Source organism: Gobius niger (assembly GCF_951799975.1).
Source record: "Gobius niger genome assembly, chromosome: 7".
Taxonomy (NCBI): domain Eukaryota; kingdom Metazoa; phylum Chordata; class Actinopteri; order Gobiiformes; family Gobiidae; genus Gobius; species Gobius niger.
The window spans coordinates 38,603,346-38,621,860 of NC_136858.1; the positions used below are offsets into that span (position 1 = coordinate 38,603,346).

At 37.1% G+C, this 18,515-nt stretch overlaps 1 protein-coding gene across 1 annotated transcript in view; it reads left to right on the top strand.

Moving 5' to 3' along the window:
- The window catches only part of lamb4 (laminin, beta 4), a gene marked incomplete at both ends in the record, with an annotated part of 72,138 nt that extends 67,342 nt beyond the window's left edge, over window positions 1-4,796 (top strand). Inside the window, 2 exons of the mRNA XM_079560011.1 lie at window positions 2,083-2,236; window positions 4,660-4,796. Of these exons, the coding sequence (XP_079416137.1) occupies window positions 2,083-2,236; window positions 4,660-4,796 (291 nt within the window). The remainder of the gene's footprint in view (window positions 1-2,082; window positions 2,237-4,659) is intronic.
- Between the last annotated feature and the right edge of the window lie 13,719 nt (window positions 4,797-18,515).

Genomic DNA, 18,515 nt, shown 5'->3' on the forward strand with positions numbered 1-18,515 from the left:
GAGGTAATATCGGATGTGTGTCAGCGTCCGCCAGGGCTGGACCGGCCATCGGGAGATTCGGGAGTTTTCCCGGTGGGCCGACGTACTTTTGGGCCGGTCAGATCGAGATAAGGCCCGTTTTACCTTTCACCGGCCCACAGTTAACGGGAAAAGCCATCAGAATCTCTATCATTACACCGGTACAATTACACAACTCCTCCACTAGAGGGATGTGACGCCCTCTGGTGGCCTTTCTTGAGTCATGGTTCAGATAATCTGGTATAATGAGCGATGAGCCTCTGGGACATAACACTCATGCCCCTCACACTGTGAATATCAGAGAAAATAGTTTATTGTAACTCCCTCCAGGACCCACAGAACCTCAGACCTCTATTTTTATACATTTTAGACAAATGTTTGCAAAGAAGTGCATGCTGGGAGTTGTCAGGTGACTCGTCGTCAGCGCAGTTTGTAAATCTTCTAGTTTCCATTGAAAGGATTTAAAATGTTTGTCCTTTTTGTGACTTCTGTTCTCACTCCAAACCTCTGTAACTCTGTGGTGAGTTTTACCGTTTCATCTTAAACCTACAGTGGGATAGTTTGTTTTGTTTTGAGAAGTTTATTTGTGTCACGAGAGGAACTTCATTAACGGAACTCACATTTTAAGATTGTTTAGAAGTTTTACAAAAGTTCCTTCAAACTGTAAATGACAAGATGAAAGTGTTGAGTCTCTGAGGCGTGAGCCTGAATTCAGCAGAAACAAAATGTAACTATTGTCCTCGATTCGTAGCTTATACTGTTTTAGTTCAAGCAAAGGGTTTATTGTTTTGCTCATCACCTCGACTATTGCGTTGAATATGCCAGTTTTTGGGCCGTTCTTGCCCCACAAGTCCTGGGCCGATTTTTTTCTGCCAGTCCAGCCCTGGCGTCCGCCATGATAAGAAGCATCCGAATAGGTCTGTCATTTAGGAATTAGGGAAAGGAGCCTGTATGCTAACTATCATACCTGCTTTAGCATAGGGGCCGATTAGGAGGTATGTGCCATCCCATAAGCCACCAATCCCCCTGTAGCGATTTCAAACTACCCCCCATTCACCTTACTCGATTTCAAATTACCCCCGGGGGAAACCTGAAACTAAGGGCTAAGGTAAGGTTAGACTCCACTATCCTTAAAGGGACTATACAGAGTTTAAAAATGTTAAAACTAAGTATGTTCCTCCACCTACATGTTCCAGCCTAGTCTTAATGTGTAGAATGAGCCCAGACCTGTTCACCACTATCCTTAAGGCCGGGGTCGGTAACGTCAGAACCTCTGGCCCCCAAGATGATTTTGAGAAATATTATTATGCAAATAAGGGATCAAATACCTACATCCCACTTGGTCGTATATAAAACAGTGATTCTCAACTGGGGGGTCAGGACTCAACAGTGGGATCGCAAACATATAGGGAACGTTTTTTCAATATTTTCCATCTGAAACGACACGGAAACACACCGGAGTCTGGAGTTAAAGTTAGTATTATTGGGTTGTTTTGATCATAATTTCAGCCTTAACAGCAAATCTACGGCTTGATCAATAAAAACGTGCGGTAAATACAATGTTTTATAAGATATATGGCAAGTTACAGGGTCGCAGCTTGTCATTAAGGTAACGGTGGATCCACTTTAGAACCACTGATGTAAAACAGTGGTTCTTAACTTAAAGCTACAGTAGTGCGGTTCGGCCCTTGGTGTTTTGGCGATGCCGACCCCTGCCTTAAGGGTAGGGCTAAGCTAAGGTTAGGGTTAGTTCTAGTAGGGGAAATGGCCCCCACTCCGACAAAAAGACCTCAGTGTCGGAATGGCAGTGAGCCCTTTTCATCTGTGGTTTTCAACAGCGGTTCCTGTAAGTATTTCGATACTGGACGAAGAAAGCAGTGAAAGCAGCTGAGAGCGGGATAATCGTTTATCCTGTTAAAGACGACACATGACCTCAGTAAACGCTCGTGTCTCTTCATGGTTTACACCCCGGCAGACATCGCGGGCTGTTTGTTCTTTAGTCCTGTGGAGACTAAAACAGCCTTGGTCAGAAACTCCCTGAAGAATCATGTTTGTTCTTCACAGGGCCTGAAGGAAGTTCTGGATAAGTTTGACCTCCTGAAGCAGAAAAAGTCGACCCAGACGGATGACAGTGAAGCAGCGAAACGTCTGGAGGAGATAAAGAAAGAAGCGGAGGCGCTGAAGAAGGAGATGGAGGACAAGCTGCAGCAGATGGAAGGTAACTCGCAGGGCCGGACTGGGACTGAAAACCAGCCCTGGACTCTGGTCAGTCTGGCCCAAATGAGCGTAAATGTGACACTTCCACAAATACACATGTGAACCTCTGACCCCCCGCCTTAACCCAGAGCATTTTCTCCAGTTCGGCTTTGCCCAAATCTAAAAGCTTCTTGACTGGAGAGCAACACTGTGACGCCTCATTTGAAAGCGAAAATCTAGAAAAGTGACGGTAACTTTTTGACACGTTGTCGCTGCATTTTTGTCATGTTTTTGTTGCTTTTTCATTTCTTTTTTGTGGCTTTTTTGGCGTGTTTTCGTCTCTTGTTTTTCGGGGTTTTTTTCATGTTATTGTTTTTTTTTTCATCGCTTTTTTCATCGCTTTGTCGTCACGTTTTCGTCACATTTTGTTGTGTTTTTGTCACTTTTTTGTCACTTTTTTGTTGCTTTTTTGTTGCTTTTCCAGCGCATTTTTGTTTTTGGATGCTTTCCTTTTAACCCCTTAACTCCCGCCTGAACCGAGCACATTTTCTCCAGTTTGGCTTTACCCCAATCCAAAAGCTTCTGGAAAAAAGCTGTGAAAAAAGCAACAAAACTGAGACAAAAACAATGATGGAAATGTGATGAAAATGTATGAAAAAATGGCAAAAAAAATGACAAAAATTAACAAAAAAATGACAAAAAATTAACAAAAAAAATGACTAAAATTATATGGAAAAATGACAAAAAATATGACAAAAAAGTGACAAAAACTTTATAAAAAATTAACAAAAAAATGACAAAAAATTGATAAAAAATTGACCAAAAAATGACAAAAATGTGACGAAAACGTGACGACAAAGCGATGAAAAAACAACAATAACCCGAAAAACAAGAGACGAAAACACAACGAAAAAGTAACAAAAAAGTGACAAAACGTTGCAGTGTTGCTCTAAAAATGAGTTGAATACCCAACAAAAAAATGATGGGAAAAAAATGTGCTGACGTGAGGAAAAAGATCCTCTCGGTTCAGGCGGGAGTTCAGAGGTTGAGCTTTTAGATTTGGGTAAAGCTCGGTCTCGCCCGGGGGTAAGGCTAAGGTAAAGTGAGAGGCGGGACCGGTGGCCCCTCTGTGTCTCTTCCAGAATACAGGACACATGGCCAGTCCGCCCCTGGATGTTACAAAACTTTAGGGCCGTTTTCTCAGAATGAGGTTTTCTTTCCACTCATGCAACATCTCCGTCTTTAGCAGCTTCTACAGGCTCCACACTTCCCAGTGTTAGACTCAGTGGGGCAGATGTTCCACCTGGCGCAAGGACAGGGCTGCTCCACATGATAGAAGGCGTTATCTTGCTCTCACTGGTGAGCGGGGGAGGACAGACATTGACTGAGGAGTGGTTTAGGCTAGGGCTGTGCAATTAATCGAAATTCGATTACGATTTCGATTACAACAGTTTTCGATTACAAAATTAGCATAATCGCAAAAAATCGATTATAATTTTTTATTTTATATTTATTTTTTAATTGTTTTTTTTTTTTTTTTGTCACTTTTTTGCTGGATTTTTGTCTTTTTTTCTGCTGGATTTTTGTCTTTCTTTGCTGGATTTTTGTCACTTTTTTGATGAATTTTTGTCACTTTTTTGCTGGATTTTTGTCACTTTTTTGCTGGATTTTTGTCATTTTTTTGATGGATTTTTGTCATTTTTTGCTGGATTTTTGTCATTTTTTTGATGGATTTTTGTAATTTTTTGCTGGATTTTTGTAATTTTTTGCTGGATTTTTGTCATTTTTTGCTGGATTTTTGTCACTTTTTTGATGGATTTTTGTCACTTTTTTGATGGATTTTTGTCACTTTTTTGATGAATTTTTGTCACTTTTTTGATGGATTTTTGTCACTTTTTTGATGGATTTTTGTCATTTTTTGCTGGATTTTTGTCACTTTTTTGATGAATTTTTGTCATTTTTTTGATGGATTTTTGTCACTTTTTTGATGGATTTTTGTCACTTTTTTAATGGATTTTTGTCATTTTTTGCTGGATTTTTGTCATTTTTTGCTGGATTTTTGTCACTTTTTTGATGGATTTTTGTCAATTTTTGCTGGATTTTTGTCATTTTTTGCTGGATTTTTGTCACTTTTTTGATGGATTTTTGTCTTTTTTCTGCTGGAATTTTGTCATTTTTTTGATGGATTTTTTTTAAAGGCAACAAATAATCGTTTGAATAATCGTGATTTCAATTATGACAAAAATAATCGTGATTATTATTTTTTCAATAATCGAGCAGCCCTACCATGAGTGTTTGTCCATATAATTAGGGCATAAAATCAAATACAAAATGAACTTGTAATCCGTGTTTTCCTCGTGTTTCTGCAGCCGAGGTTTGGAAACGCCATCTGTAAACGTGTGTATTTCCCCCGTACGCTGTGGTGACTGTGTTTCCGTGTCTCAGACCTGGAGCAGTGGATGGAGGTGCTGGACAAAGACGGCCAGGACAAAGCGGCAGAGGTGGAGGAGCTGCTGAAGAAGGCGGCCGCTCTGAGGGACGACATCAGCCGGCGAGCGGAGAACTACGTCAAGTGCACCTGAGACCACGCTCGAACTCCAACTATGAACCGACAACAGTGTATTCCTCATGATTAACGCAGGCAGATCAGATGTTTTCTTCTCACGCTCGTTTTCTTGTGGAAAAGTAGAGACACTACAGGCAAACGTCTACATTTAGCAAACAACAACTGTATGACCTAATCTTCACTACAAGGCGGGAAATGGCTGCACTGATTCAATGTTTCTCCATAGATTTACTTCAGAGATGGTCAATTCAAGGGTCATTTTCGCAGTATGTATTTTAGGCCATGTGGATTTTCTTACATTTCTCCCAAAAAAGGTCCTAAAATGTGGTCGGATCTTTATTGTGTCTGCTTAAACTAATCCCACCCAAACGTTTTATAATATTTCATCATATTTTCATTGGCCATAACATGTAAACATTCACAGGACAGGGTGTAATAAGTAAGTGCACCCCCCGAATCTCACTCCCGATCTCCCATCTCCCGAATCTCTCATTTTCTCCATTTTGATTTTCTCATTTTACTCAATAAATGCCTTATTATTATGAAAGAACCTGTTTCCTCGCGTTTAGGTCAGTGATTCCCCACATTTCTCCTGCAGCGTCTGGCCTGAAGTTGTTCTGTTCATACAAACGTCACAACTCGTATATTTACTCGACTTGAACACTGACTTTTACAGGTCATCAGCGGCGGACTGGGACTGAAAAACAGCCCTGGACCCGCCTTAACCTCTTACCCCCCGCCTAAACCAAAAGCATTCTCTCCTCTTTGCCATTGTCGTCACTCTTTGTTTCCCTTATGTGTTTTTGTCACTTTTTCATTACTTTTTTGCTGTTCTTTTGTCACATTTTCGCTGGATTTTTGTCTTTTTTTTGGTGGATTTTTGTCACTTTTTTGGTGGATTTTTTTCTTTTTTTTGCTGGATTTTTGTTATTTTTTTGCTGGATTTTTGTCTTTTTTTTTGCTGGATTTTTGTCATTTTTTTGCTGGATTTTTGTCATTTTTTTGCTGGATTTTTGTCATTTTTTTGCTGGATTTTTGTCTTTTTTTTGCTGGATTTTTGTCATTTTTTTGCTGGATTTTTGTCAATTTTTTTGCTGGATTTTTGTAATTTTTTTGCTGGATTTTTGTCTTTTTTTTGCTGGATTTTTGTCAATTTTTTTGCTGGATTTTTTCATTTTTTTTGCTGGATTTTTGTCATTTTTTTTGATGGATTTTTGTCTTTTTTTTGCTGGATTTTTGTTATTTTTTTGCTGGATTTTTTTCACTTTTTTGCTGGTTTTTTGTTGAGTTTTTGTCACGTTTTTATTGTGTTTTTGTCACGTTTTTTCTCTCATTTCTTGTCACGTTTTTGTGGCCTTTTCGTTGCTTTGTCGTCGTGTTTTCGTCGACTTTTCACCATTTTTCGTCGCTTTTCGTGTTGCTTTTCCAGCACATTTTTGTTTTCTTTCCCTCCTCTTTTCGTCGCTAATTTGATGCTTTTCTTTTCAGCTTTTAGATTTGGGTAAAGCTCGGTTAAGGCGGGACCGGTGGCCACTGGAGGACAATGTGGAAGCCGCAGTAACACGTGGTTGTAGGTAGAGGGCAGTCAAGCAGAAGAAACACTTCCAACCAAAACCTCAGTGAAGCTTCAAAGTGACTCAGTTCTTCTCTCAGTTATATTATTTTAAAAACTGTTTAGTTAAATACTGTCTGTGCTTCTCACCTGTAAACTGGAGCTAAAGGAGTTTTATTTCCTCTTCACACATGTTTTTGTTTTCATAAGCTACATGATCCCGGTGCTATTGTTACTCGTCGTACTTTAACTGTTGTTTTAAAGTCGTTCTTCTCCAAATGAAATAAAGTTTTCTATATATTTTCTATTTGCTGTTCTGTTCATAAATCATGATACGTTTCTAACACATGTTCACGGCTCCTTCCTGCTTCAACAAATGGCCTCCACGCCTCTGTGTTTACCTGGAGCAGATACTTTAGTGTGGAAAAACGATTATTTTAGTCATAATTGAAATCACGATTATTCAAATGATTATTTATCTTTTATTGTATCTTTATTTGATTCATGTATTAATCAAAAACGATGCTGATATTTTCTGTTTTCTGAACAGTCATAAAAGTACAAATGATTTCAAGTTTGCCTGGATTAAGGAGAGGTCTCTGTTTCACACCTGCCCCCTGCTGGCCGGCCCTCACACCTGCGCAAGCAAACTGAGCAGCGCGGCCTGATGACATCATCACACAGCGCCGTTTGTTTTCATGTCGGACAAAAGCCTGAGCCGTGGCACGAGAAAAGCGAAGGGAAAATAATCCCAGCGCCGTGAATTAAAGCAAGTCTGCTTTGCCAAAAAAAAAAAAAAATTGAGAAAAAAAAATGTGAAAAGAAAAAAAACAAATATTGAAAAAAATAATAAAAAGAAAAAATAGGAAAAAATTTGGAGAAAAAAAATTGAATAAAAAATGGGAATGTGATTATACTAATGTTATAATCGTTTAGTGCAGTGGTTCTCAACCTAGGGGTCGCCAGATCATGTAGATAACATATACATATTTTTATTAGCAAATATTATAATATTTTATTGTCCCAAGTGTGTGCTGTGATACCAGAGTGCCAGTATGTGTTCGTCATTTGATGAATTTCATTTTAGCCATTTGTTTTTTTCTTTGTTTTTTCAGAATTATGTCACGAACCCCTTTAACCTCTTAACTCCCGCCTGAACCGAGAGGATCTTTTTCCTCACGTCACCAGATTTTTTTTCCATCATTTGTTTTTGTTGGGTTTTCAACTCATTTATGTAACTTTTTTGTCATTTTTTGGCCATTTTTTGTCACATTTTTGTCAATTTCTTGTGACATTTTTGTGACATTTTTTCCACTTTTTCATCAATGTTTTTCTCATTTTTTTGTCACATTTTTGTCACATTTTGTCGTTTTTTTGTCGTTTTTTTGTCATTTTTTTGTCATTTTTTGTCACATTTTGTCATTTTTTTGTAAATTTTTTATCACATTTTGTCACATTTTTGTCTATTTGTTTCAATTTCTTGTGACATTTTTGTGACATTTTTTCCACTTTTTCGACCATTTTTTCTCACTTTTTTGTCACATTTCCATCCTTGTTTTCGTCTCAGTTTTGTCGCTATTTTCTCACCTTTTTCCCCAGAAGCTTTTGGATTGGGGTAAAGCCAAACTGGAGAAAATGTGCTCGGTTCAGGTGGGAGTTAAGGGGTTAACAGTTATAATGGGGTCGCGGCTCCAAAAGGTTGAGAACCACAGGTTAAGTGTAGTAATCGAAATCGTAATCAAATTTTGATTAATTGCACAGCCCGGTTTCCTTCCACAAACCAAGTCTCTATTTTCTAAAGGGAAACACTTTTTTATTTCATATTTTCAAGCTTTGGGCCAATATATGAACATATGAACTTTGACCTGGTAACAATAAAACAAATGTTCACAATAACATGTTTATTTACTGCACAGATTCAGTGTTTTCATACTCGGACAATTGTAATTTCAAGAACCATTTTCTCAGCTTGTAAAAAAGCTCTTTTACGCTCTCGTTTGCTTCTCGGGTCTGCGGAACTTCCACTTCTCAAGAACCATTTTTCTCACATTGTGGTAACCAGGGCCGGACGGGGACTGAAACAGGGCCCCGGGCTCTGACCAGTAAATGCAGCACTTCCACACAGACACGTGTGAACCTCTGACCCCCGTCTTAACCCAGAGCATTTCCTCCAGTTCGGTTTTACCCAAATCTAAAAGCTTCACCACTGGAGAGCAACAGCATGACACCTCATTTGAAAACAAAGACCTACAAAAGTGATTGTGCCTTTTGTTACATTGTTGCAGCGTGTTTTTGTTGTTTCTTCATTACTTTTTTTGTGGCTTTTTGTCGTGTTTTCGTCACTTTTTTGTCACATTTGTGTTGCTTTTCTGGCTCACTCGTTGCTATTTTGATGCTTTGCTTTTAAGCTCTTAGATTTGGGTAAAGCTCGGTTATGGCGGGGTTTAAGAGCTTAAGGAGAACATTTAAACCGGTGGCCCGAGAGCCAGTGGCCCTTCTGAGATCTTCCAGAATGGACATATGAACCCAGTGCAGTTTCTTCTTGGAACAAACGTCAACAACGAACATGAGGGGGAAAACGCAACAAAAAAGTCACCCAAAAGAAGCGACAAAAGAGTGACAAAAACATGCCAGAAAAGCAACAATAATACAACAAAAAAAGTGACTAAAGAGTGACAAAAAGGTGACAAACACACGGCGAAACCACGACAACAAAGCAACAAAAAAAGAAACCAAAACAGTACAAAAAGAGACAAGAGTAACAGCTCCTAAAATGCAGAAAATACTGCCAAAGATTTCTTCATTTCCTGGTGAAACCCCATTGAAAAACAGAAAAACAAAGAGTGAATTCCTGCAAAAATGTGTTTACTTTCAATCAAATAAATCACATCTCTTGTTTGTGTTACTGGATCCTCTTTAATCTTCTTTTCTGTGAGAGATTATCGACTTGATTATCGACTTGATTATTCCTGAAGTTTCCCACTTTGCCGTCCCTTGTCCTCGCTCCTGGGGGGTTCCTCTCGAGTCCACACCTAAAGCTTTCTTTGTAGCCGCAGGTGAGAGGTTTTATCCGAGGTTTGCCCCGGGGGGAGGTGTGTGTCCGAGGGGGGGGGAGAGGAATGCCTTTGTCCTGGTAAAGCCTTAAGGCCGAGGTGGAGGAGCCGGGCTTTTAATTCAGATTCCCACAAAATGGACGAGGCCGGGCCTGGATTAGCCGGAAACGGGAGCTCGAGGACTTTTAGACTGAAGTGTTTTTTTACAGAGACGCCGTTCACTGAAATAGTAAAGTCTTTTAGAGCCTTGTTTTTAATCCAGTTTTAGCCTTTGCTCAGCCTTTGTCGGACCTGTTTGCTCTTGGTTTAGAAAGTGCAGGCTTTAGTTTAGGTTTAGGGAAGGTTTACTTTAGAGGCTCTCAGGGGCGGACTGGCCTTATGTCCTGTGTTCTGGAAGAGCACAGAGGGGCCACCGGCTCCAGGGCCACCGGTCTGGCCTCTCACTTTACCTTATACCCTCACCCCCGGGCGAAACAGAGCTTTAGCCAAATCTAAAAGCTGAACCTCTTAACTCCCGCCTGAACCGAGAGGATCTTTTTCCTCACGTCATCACATTTTTTTTCCATCATTTTTTTGTTGGGTTTTCAACTCATTTTTGTAACTCATTTTTTTTGTCATTCATGGTCACATTTTTGTCATTTTTTCGTCTAATTGTTGTCATTTTTTGGTCAAATTTTTATCAAATTTTTGTCACATTTTTTGGAATTTTTGTGTAATTTTTTCTCGTTTTTTTTATCAGATTTTTGTGACATTTTTGTAATTTTTCCATCATTTTTTGGTAAAATTTTTGTAATTTTTTGTTCAAATTTTTTATCAAATTTCTGTCTTTTTTTTGTCACATTTGTCAATTTTTAGTCTTTTTTTGTCACATTTTTGTCATTTTTTCATCATTTTTTGGTCAAATTTTTATCAAATTTTTTTTTCTTTTTTTGTCCTTTTTTGTCACATTTTCATCATTTTTTCTTCAATTTTTTATCAAATTTTTGTCACATTTTCATCATTTTTTGGGTCATTTTTTGTCTGTTTTTGTCACATTTTTGTCATTTTGTCATGATTTTTTGGTCAAATTTTTTTCTTTTTTTTTTTTCTTTTTTTGTCATATTTGTAAATTTTTTTGTCTTTTTTCGTCAATTTCTTGTGGCATTTTTGCCACTTTTTCATCCATTTTTCGTCACTTTTTTCTCACATTTCCATCATTGTTTTCGTCTCAGTTTTGTCTCTATTTTCACACCTTTTTCCCAGAAGCTTTTGGATTGGGGTAAAGCCAAACTGGAGAAAATGTGCTCGGTCCCTGTGGGAGTTAAGGGGTTAAAACATTCCATCTATGTTTTTCCATCTATTGAGTGAATTGTTACCGGGTGTCGCTTTAAGATTGACAATAAAAACAGTTAAAACTCGTCAGGTCTGTGGCCGGGTCTGAGTTACACATTCACCGCCGTTAATGAGAAGCTGGAGGAGGTTTTTGGACAAAGGCAGGGTTTGAAGAGACGTGAGTCCAGTCAGGTGGGACGAGGCGGACCTTCAAAATAAAAGTCCTTCTCATAAATACTTCCAACTCTAAAGCAGAAAAATGACCCAAGTGCAGAACTACCTCCTCAAACACCACACAAGCAGAAATAAACATGGCATAACCCAGTTTACTGTACTTTAAAGGAACAGGCCACAGTTCCTCCACACTGAGATATGTTCTTACCTGAGCTTAGACGAGTTGATCCGTACCTGTCTGGTCTTTGTGCTCGTGGAAGAGCTTGGTCACTTCTAACTTCACCCTTGTTTGGAGCTATAGGAATATGCTGGGAGAGGCCAAATGCTAACAACATCTTTGGTTGTTTTGCATGACTGAGGGCACACACAAAGACCAGAAATTGATGAAAAAATGACCAAAATGTGACAAAAAAATGACCAAAATGTGACAAAAAAATGACAAAAATGTGATAAAAAAATGACCAAAAAATGACAAAAAAGTGACAAAAAAATGAGACAAAAATGAGACAAAAATGTGACAAAAAAATGACAAAAATGTGATAAAAAAATGACAAAAAAATGACAAAAAAGTGACAAAAAAATGACAAAAATGTGACAAAAATGTGACAAAAATGTGACAAAAAATGACAAAAAAATGACAAAAAAGTGACAAAAAAGTGACAAAAATGTGACAAAAAAGTGACAAAAATGTGACAAAAAAATGTCAAAAATGTGACAAAAAAATTACAAATATGTGAAAAAAAGACAAAAAAAATTACACAAATTTAAAAAAAAAAAATGACAAAAAAAATGACAAAAAAAATTACAAAAAATTACAAAAAAATGACAAAAATGTCACAAAAAAATGACAAAAAAGTTACAAAAATGAGTTGAAAACCCAACAAAAAAATGATGGAAAAGAATCTGCTGACGTGAGGAAAAAGATCCTCTCGGTTCAGGCGGGAGTTAAGAGGTTAATAAACTTTAACTTTTCCTAAGTCACAAACTCACCTTCTTTCCAAGCGTAACTCGGGCTTTTATTGTGAAGGCCCGCCCAGATGTGCTCTTTTGTTGTGAAAGGGGCGTGTCTGGCCGCGTTGGGGCCTCAGGGGTCCTCGCAGGTCCCTCACACCGCGCGCAGAGCAGCTCAAGGCGGACACCGGAGCAGCAGCAGCCGTGCGTCCCGGGAAGAGCAGCTCATCTTCGGCTTAGTTTCAGACCCAGACGGAGCATCATGTTCAGGCCGCTGCGGCGCGCGCTCCTCCTCGGTAAGTTTATCCACTTTTACGCACAAAGAACCAGCGCGGGTTCAAAGTGTTTCCAACTGCAAACACACGCGATGCAAGTCTGTTTTTATTCTGCTTTTCCACCGTGGAATCCGCACAAAAGGTGAGGGGGGGTTTGGGGAGTCTCAGGCTGCGGACCGCGGCCGGACTGAGGCTCGGGATGAAGAGAAGAAGCTCCGCATTGACCAGTGAAGGGGAAACAAAAAACATGGCTTCAAATATCGATAAGAAGGAAAACAAAGAATGAAACTTAAACTTTCATGAGGAGATTTAACCTCTTAACTCCCGCCTGAACCGAGAGGATCTTTTTCCTCACGTCAGCACAACTTTTTTGTCATTTTTTAATCAAATTTTTGTCATTTTTAGTCAAATGTTTGTAATTTTTTGTCAAATTTTTTTTATCATATTTTTGTAATTATTTGTGTCACATTTTTATCAATTTTTTGTCACTTTTTTGCCATTTTTTTGTCATTTTTTGTGACTTTTTTGTCATTTTTTTGTCACTTTTTTGTCACTTTTTTATCATTTTTTTTGTCATTTTTTTGTCACTTTTTTGTCACTTTTTTGTCATTTTTTTGTCACTTTTTTGTCATTTTTTTGTCATTTTTTATAATTTTTTTTGTCATTTTTTTGTCACTTTTTTATCATTTTTTTGTCACTTTTTTATCATTTTTTTTGTCATTTTTTTGTCACTTTTTTTTTATTTTTTTGTCACTTTTTTGTCATTTTTTTGTCACTTTTTTTAATCATTTTTTTGTCACATTTTTGTCATTTTTTTGTCACATTTTTGTCATTTTTTTATCACTTTTTAATCATTTTTTTGTCCTTTTTTGTCACTTTTTTGTCACATTTTTATCATTTTTTTGTCCTTTTTTTGTCACTTTTTTTATCACTTTTTTGTCACTTTTTTGTCATTTTTTGGTCACATTTTTATCATTTTTTTGTCTTTTTTTGTCACTTTTTTGTCACATTTTTATAATTTCTTTGTCATTTTTTAATCACTTTTTTATCACTTTTTTATCATTTTTTTGTCCTTTTTTTGTCACTTTTTTAATCACTTTTTTATCACTTTTTTATCATTTTTTTTGTCCTTTTTTTGTCACTTTTTTTATCACTTTTTTGTCACTTTTTTGTAATTTTTGTGTCATTTTTGCCACTTTTTCATCAACTTTTCATCACTTTTTGTCAATGTTTTCTCACTTTTTTGCCACATTTCCATCATTGTTTTCGTCTCAGTTCTAGCACTATCTTCACACCTTTTTTCCAGAAGCTTTTGGATTGGGGTAAAGCCAAACTGGCTTCACCACAGCAACAACGCGAGGAAAAAGATCAGTTTTGTGGGTCTTAGCTTTCAAATGAGGCGTTACACAGGCCTATATAATAACCTAAGAGGACAGAATGCCTTTGGTTCAGGCGGGTGTAAGAGGTTCAGGTATTAGAAAGTATCACATAATGACAAAATGTAACAATACTGAGACAAAAAGTGACAATAGTGGAAAACATGATGTATAATGCAGTTCATAAGGAGCTTCCTCGTTTATAAAGGTCATGTTTGATGGGACTGGTCTGAACCCAGTACTGGGAATGCGCTCGAGCTGTAGCTGAAATGCCGTTATCTCTGCAGAGTCGTGTGAAAAACCTCCCGTGAAACAAAACTGCTACAATCTGTGTCATGGGAAAGACTTTTAATCATCCAGGAAACATCCACTGGAAATATATGTGGATCTGCAGAAGCTTCTTGTTGCAGTTCAGAGCATTGTTAGAGGGGTTTTAAACGGCTACTTCCACTACAAACATGTGTAATCTGGAGCAGCACATCTGTCTCTACCAGCTTAATGTTTTGTACGTGTGAAGATTAACCTCTCGCCTTAATCGAGCACATTTTCTCCAGTTTAGCTTTACCCCCAGTCCAAAAGCTTCTGGGAAAAAGCTGTGAAAAAGCAACAAAACTGAGACGAAAACAATGGTGGAAATGTGACAAAAAAGTGACGAAAACATTGATAAAAAAGTGATGAAAAATTGATGAAAAAGTGGCAAAAATGTCACAAAAATGTGACAAAAAATGACAAAAAATGTGACAAAAAATGACAAAAATGTGACAAAAAATGGATTAAAAACTGACGAAAAAATGACAAAAATGAGGTAAAAATGTGACAAAAAAATAACAAAAATGTGACAAAAAAAATGACAGAAAAATGACAGAAATGTGACCAAAAAATGACAAAAAATTGATAAAAAATGACAAAAACAAATGACAAAAAAGTTACAAAAATGAGTTGAAAACCCAACAAAAACATGATGGAAAAGAATCTGCTGACGTGAGGAAAAAGATCCTCTCTGTTCAGGCGGGAGTTAAAAGCTTTTAACCTCTTGCCTTAACCGAGCGCATGTTCCTCAGTTCTTTAGTCTAAAACCTTCCCGACTGGAGCTTGTGCTGTTCCCACTTTTTTGTCGCTCTTTTGTGCCTTTTTTCATTGCATTTTTGCCACATTTTTGTCAGTTTTTGCCACTTGTTTTCCTGCACTTTCATTGCTTTGTTGTGTTTTTTTTTCCATTGCATTTTAGTCACATTTTTTTGTCACATCCTGAAACATCCCTTTAAGAGGTTAGAGGGCGATATACGGCTTAGGGCTTCTTACCAAGTCACAAAGCTCTTCTCTCATCAAAAAGCAGACCTGGAGCCGTGTTTTGACTCCCACTCGCTCATCTTTAAGTAATCTCTGAATCTTCTCCAGGGGCTTTTCTTCAGTGGCTCCTGTAGAAGCTCCTCCCGACTCCTCGATCTCATGTCTTTGTTTGTCTTTATCTAAAGCAGTGCAGGGAAGGGTTAAAGGACGAGGGCCGGTGCCGTTACTTTTTCATTTGATACTTTAACGATACTTGGTTTACGATATACCGATGCCTAAGCGATACTTTTACTTATACCTGTACTACAATATCTGTATATAAGCTAAGAACTGCAAAACTCGTCGAAACTGATCTTTTTCCTCACATTGTCACTTTTTTTGAATTGTTTTCGTCACTTTTTTGTCACTTTTTCATCACTTTTCTGTCACTCTTTTTGTGGCTTTTTTCTTGCATATTTGTCACTTTTACGTCACTTTTTTGTCATTTTTTTGTCATATTTTTGTTGCATTTTAGTCAATTTTTGTCAATTTTTCGGCATTTTTTGTTAGTTTTTGTCACATTTGTGTTCCTCTTTTTGTGGCTTTTTTCTTTCATATTTGTCACTTTTTTGGTAATTTTTTTGTTGAATTTTAGTCATTTTTTGTCATGTGTTTATTGCCTTTTTTGTCACTTTTTCATCACTTTTCTGTTATTTTTTTGTGGTTTTTTTCTTTCATATTTGTCACTTTTACGTCACTTTTTTGTCATTTTTTTTGTCCATTTTTCCTCATGTGTTTATTGCCTTTTTTGTCACTTTTTTGTTAGTTTTAGTCACATTTCTGTTGCTCTTTTGTGGCTTTTTTCTTTCATATTTGTCATTTTTCTTTCACTTTTTTGTCATTTTTTTTATCATTTTTTTTGTTGCATTTTAGTCCATTTTTAGTCAATTTTTCGTCATGTGTTTATTACCTTTTATGTCATTTTTTTGTTAGTTTTAGTCACATTTCTGTTGCTCTTTTGTGACTTTTTTCTTGCATGTTTTTTTCATTTTTATGTCACTTTTTTTGAAATTTTTTAGTTGCATTTTAGTCCATTTTTCATCACTTTTTTGTGGCTTTTTTCTTTCATATTTGTCACTTTTAAGTCAATTTTTTGTCAATTTTTCGTCATGTGTTTATAGCCTTTTTTGTCACTTTTTTCGTTAGTTTTAGTCACATTTGTGTTCCTCTTTTGTGGCTTTTTTCTTTCATATTTGTCCCTTTTATGTTACTTTTTATGTCATTTTTTTTGTAATTTTTTAGTTGCATTTTAGTCAATTTTTGTCAATTTTTCGTCATGTGTTTATTGCCTTTTTTGTCACTTTTTTTGTAATTTTTTAGTTGCTTTTTTCTTGCATATTTGTCGCTTTTATGTCACTTTTTTTGGTCATTTTTTTTGTTGAATTTTAGTGAATTTTTTGTCACTTTTTTGTCATTTTTTGTTAGTTTTAGTCACATTTGTGTTGCTCTTTTGTGGCTTTTTTCTTTCATATTTGTCACTTTTTGGTCATTTTTTGGGTCATTTTTTAGTTGAATTTTAGTCCATTTTTTGTCATGTGTTTATTGCCTTTTTTGTCACTTTTTCATCACTTTTCTGTTATTTTTTTGTGGCTTTTTTCTTTCATATTTGTCACTTTTACGTCACTTTTTGATCATTTTTTTTGTCAATTTTTAGTCATTTTTTTGTCAATTTTTCGTCATGTGTTTATTGCCTTTTTTGTCCTTTTGTGTTAGTTTTTGTCACATTTCTGTCACTCTTTTGTGGCTTTTTTCTTGCATATTTGTCACTTTTATGTCACTTTTTCATCACATTTTTTTGTCCTTTTTCTGTCGCTCTTTTGCCGCATTTTCATCCTTCTTTTCGTCTAATTTTTCTTGTTATTTTGACACTTTTTTCCCAGAAGCTTTTAGATTTGTATGAAGCCAAACTGGAGAAAATGACACCCAGCCCTGTGCAATAGAGTAATACTGAACACAAAGCTTTCGATCAGTGGAGGCGAGTCTTTTAAACTCTTTTTTGTGAACAAACCTAAAGTGTTTTCTGTAAAACTGAGCCCGAGGTTCAAAGCAGCGTCTTGTGTTTTGTCTGAACCGGAGCCTTTGGTCGGATCAAAGTGAAACCTGATCTGGAGTCGGCTCTGCATAAACACACACGGCCTTTCATTAAGTCACTGCAGGATTTCAACACCTCGGCATTAAAGCTGTGTGTGCGCCGGACCGTGGGGGGTCCTCCACATCTGCAGCGTCTCCACATGTGGGGCCGGGATGAGACGAGCCTCGTTTACAATGATCCTTTGTTACATTTTACCAACATTCTGCTTCACTGCTGCATCATCTACTGTTAGAACGTATGTGTGGCATTAAAAATATAGACTTTGGGTGTTGAAATGACATTAACCAGCTTTTACACATGTCTTGCTGCTTAAAGAGGGGGTGTTCTGCTTTAAAGAGGGGGTGTTCTGCTTTAAAGAGGGGGTGTTCTGCTTTAAAGAGGGGGTGTTCTGCTTTAAAGAGGGGGTGTTCTGCTTTTGTCAGTCCCATAGCACTAGTCTATATCGCACTACAATGATGACAAACCTTCTGTTGGTCTGTAAATGCAGTAAATTAGAATAACTGCCTTGTATAAAATGAGACGAAAACAATGATGGAAATGTGACAAAAAAGTGACGAAAAATTTGATGAAAAAATGACAAAAATTTGATAAAAATTTAACCAAAAAAATTGAAAAATGTGACAAAAAAATGACAAAAAATTGATGAAAAATCGACAAAAAGTTGATAAAAAATTGACAAAAAATATTGAAAAAATTGACTAAAAATGACAAAAAATGACACAAATGTGACAAAAAAAATGACAAAAAATGACAAAAAAAAATGACAAAAAAAAATGACAAAAATTTTATAAAAAAAAATACAAAAAAGTTACAAAAAATGACCAAAAAATGACCAAAAAAATGACAAAAAAGTTACAAAAAATGACAAAAATTTGATAAAAAATTGACAAAAAAATTGAAAATTTTGACTAAAAATGAAAAAAAAAATGACACAAATGTGATAAAAATTTGACAATAAAAGTGACAAAAATGTGACAAAAAATTGACAGAAAAGTTACAAAAATGAGTTGAATACCCAACAAAAAAATGATGGAAAAAAAATCTGATGACGTGAGGAAAAAGATCCTCTCGGTTCAGGCGGGAGTTGAGAGGTTAAAGAGGGGGTGTTCTGCTTTAAAGAGGGGGTGTTCTGCTTTAAAGAGGGGGTGTTCTGCTTTTGTCAGTCCCATAGCACCAGTCTATATCACACTACAATGATGACAAACCTTCTGTTGGTCTGTAAATGCAGTAAATTAGAATAACTGCCTTGTGTAAAATGTCTCTCTCAAAATGGCTGTAGTGAATGTCTTGAAATAGGCCTCTGTCTCTTTAAGAACCTCTGAGCCTTTAGACACGCCCCCTCCACACGCTGTCTGTGGCATCAGTGGGGAGGGGGTTCTGCTGAGGAGCAGTGGTTGGTTACTCGGCTGGTGACCAAAGCTCGGAGGCGTCTCCAGGAGGTGGGGGCGTTCCTAGGAGGACTCAGGCAAACCTATCCCTAAAATGGCCGCCATCAGAGTTTCCACCACGTTAAGGTGGCGGCTCCAGGAGGGGGCCATACATCCATATCTTCATCGTCCCTGTTCTCAAACGTCCTCCCAGTAACATCTCCGTGTGACACTTGTCTCTGTTTCGAACCATGA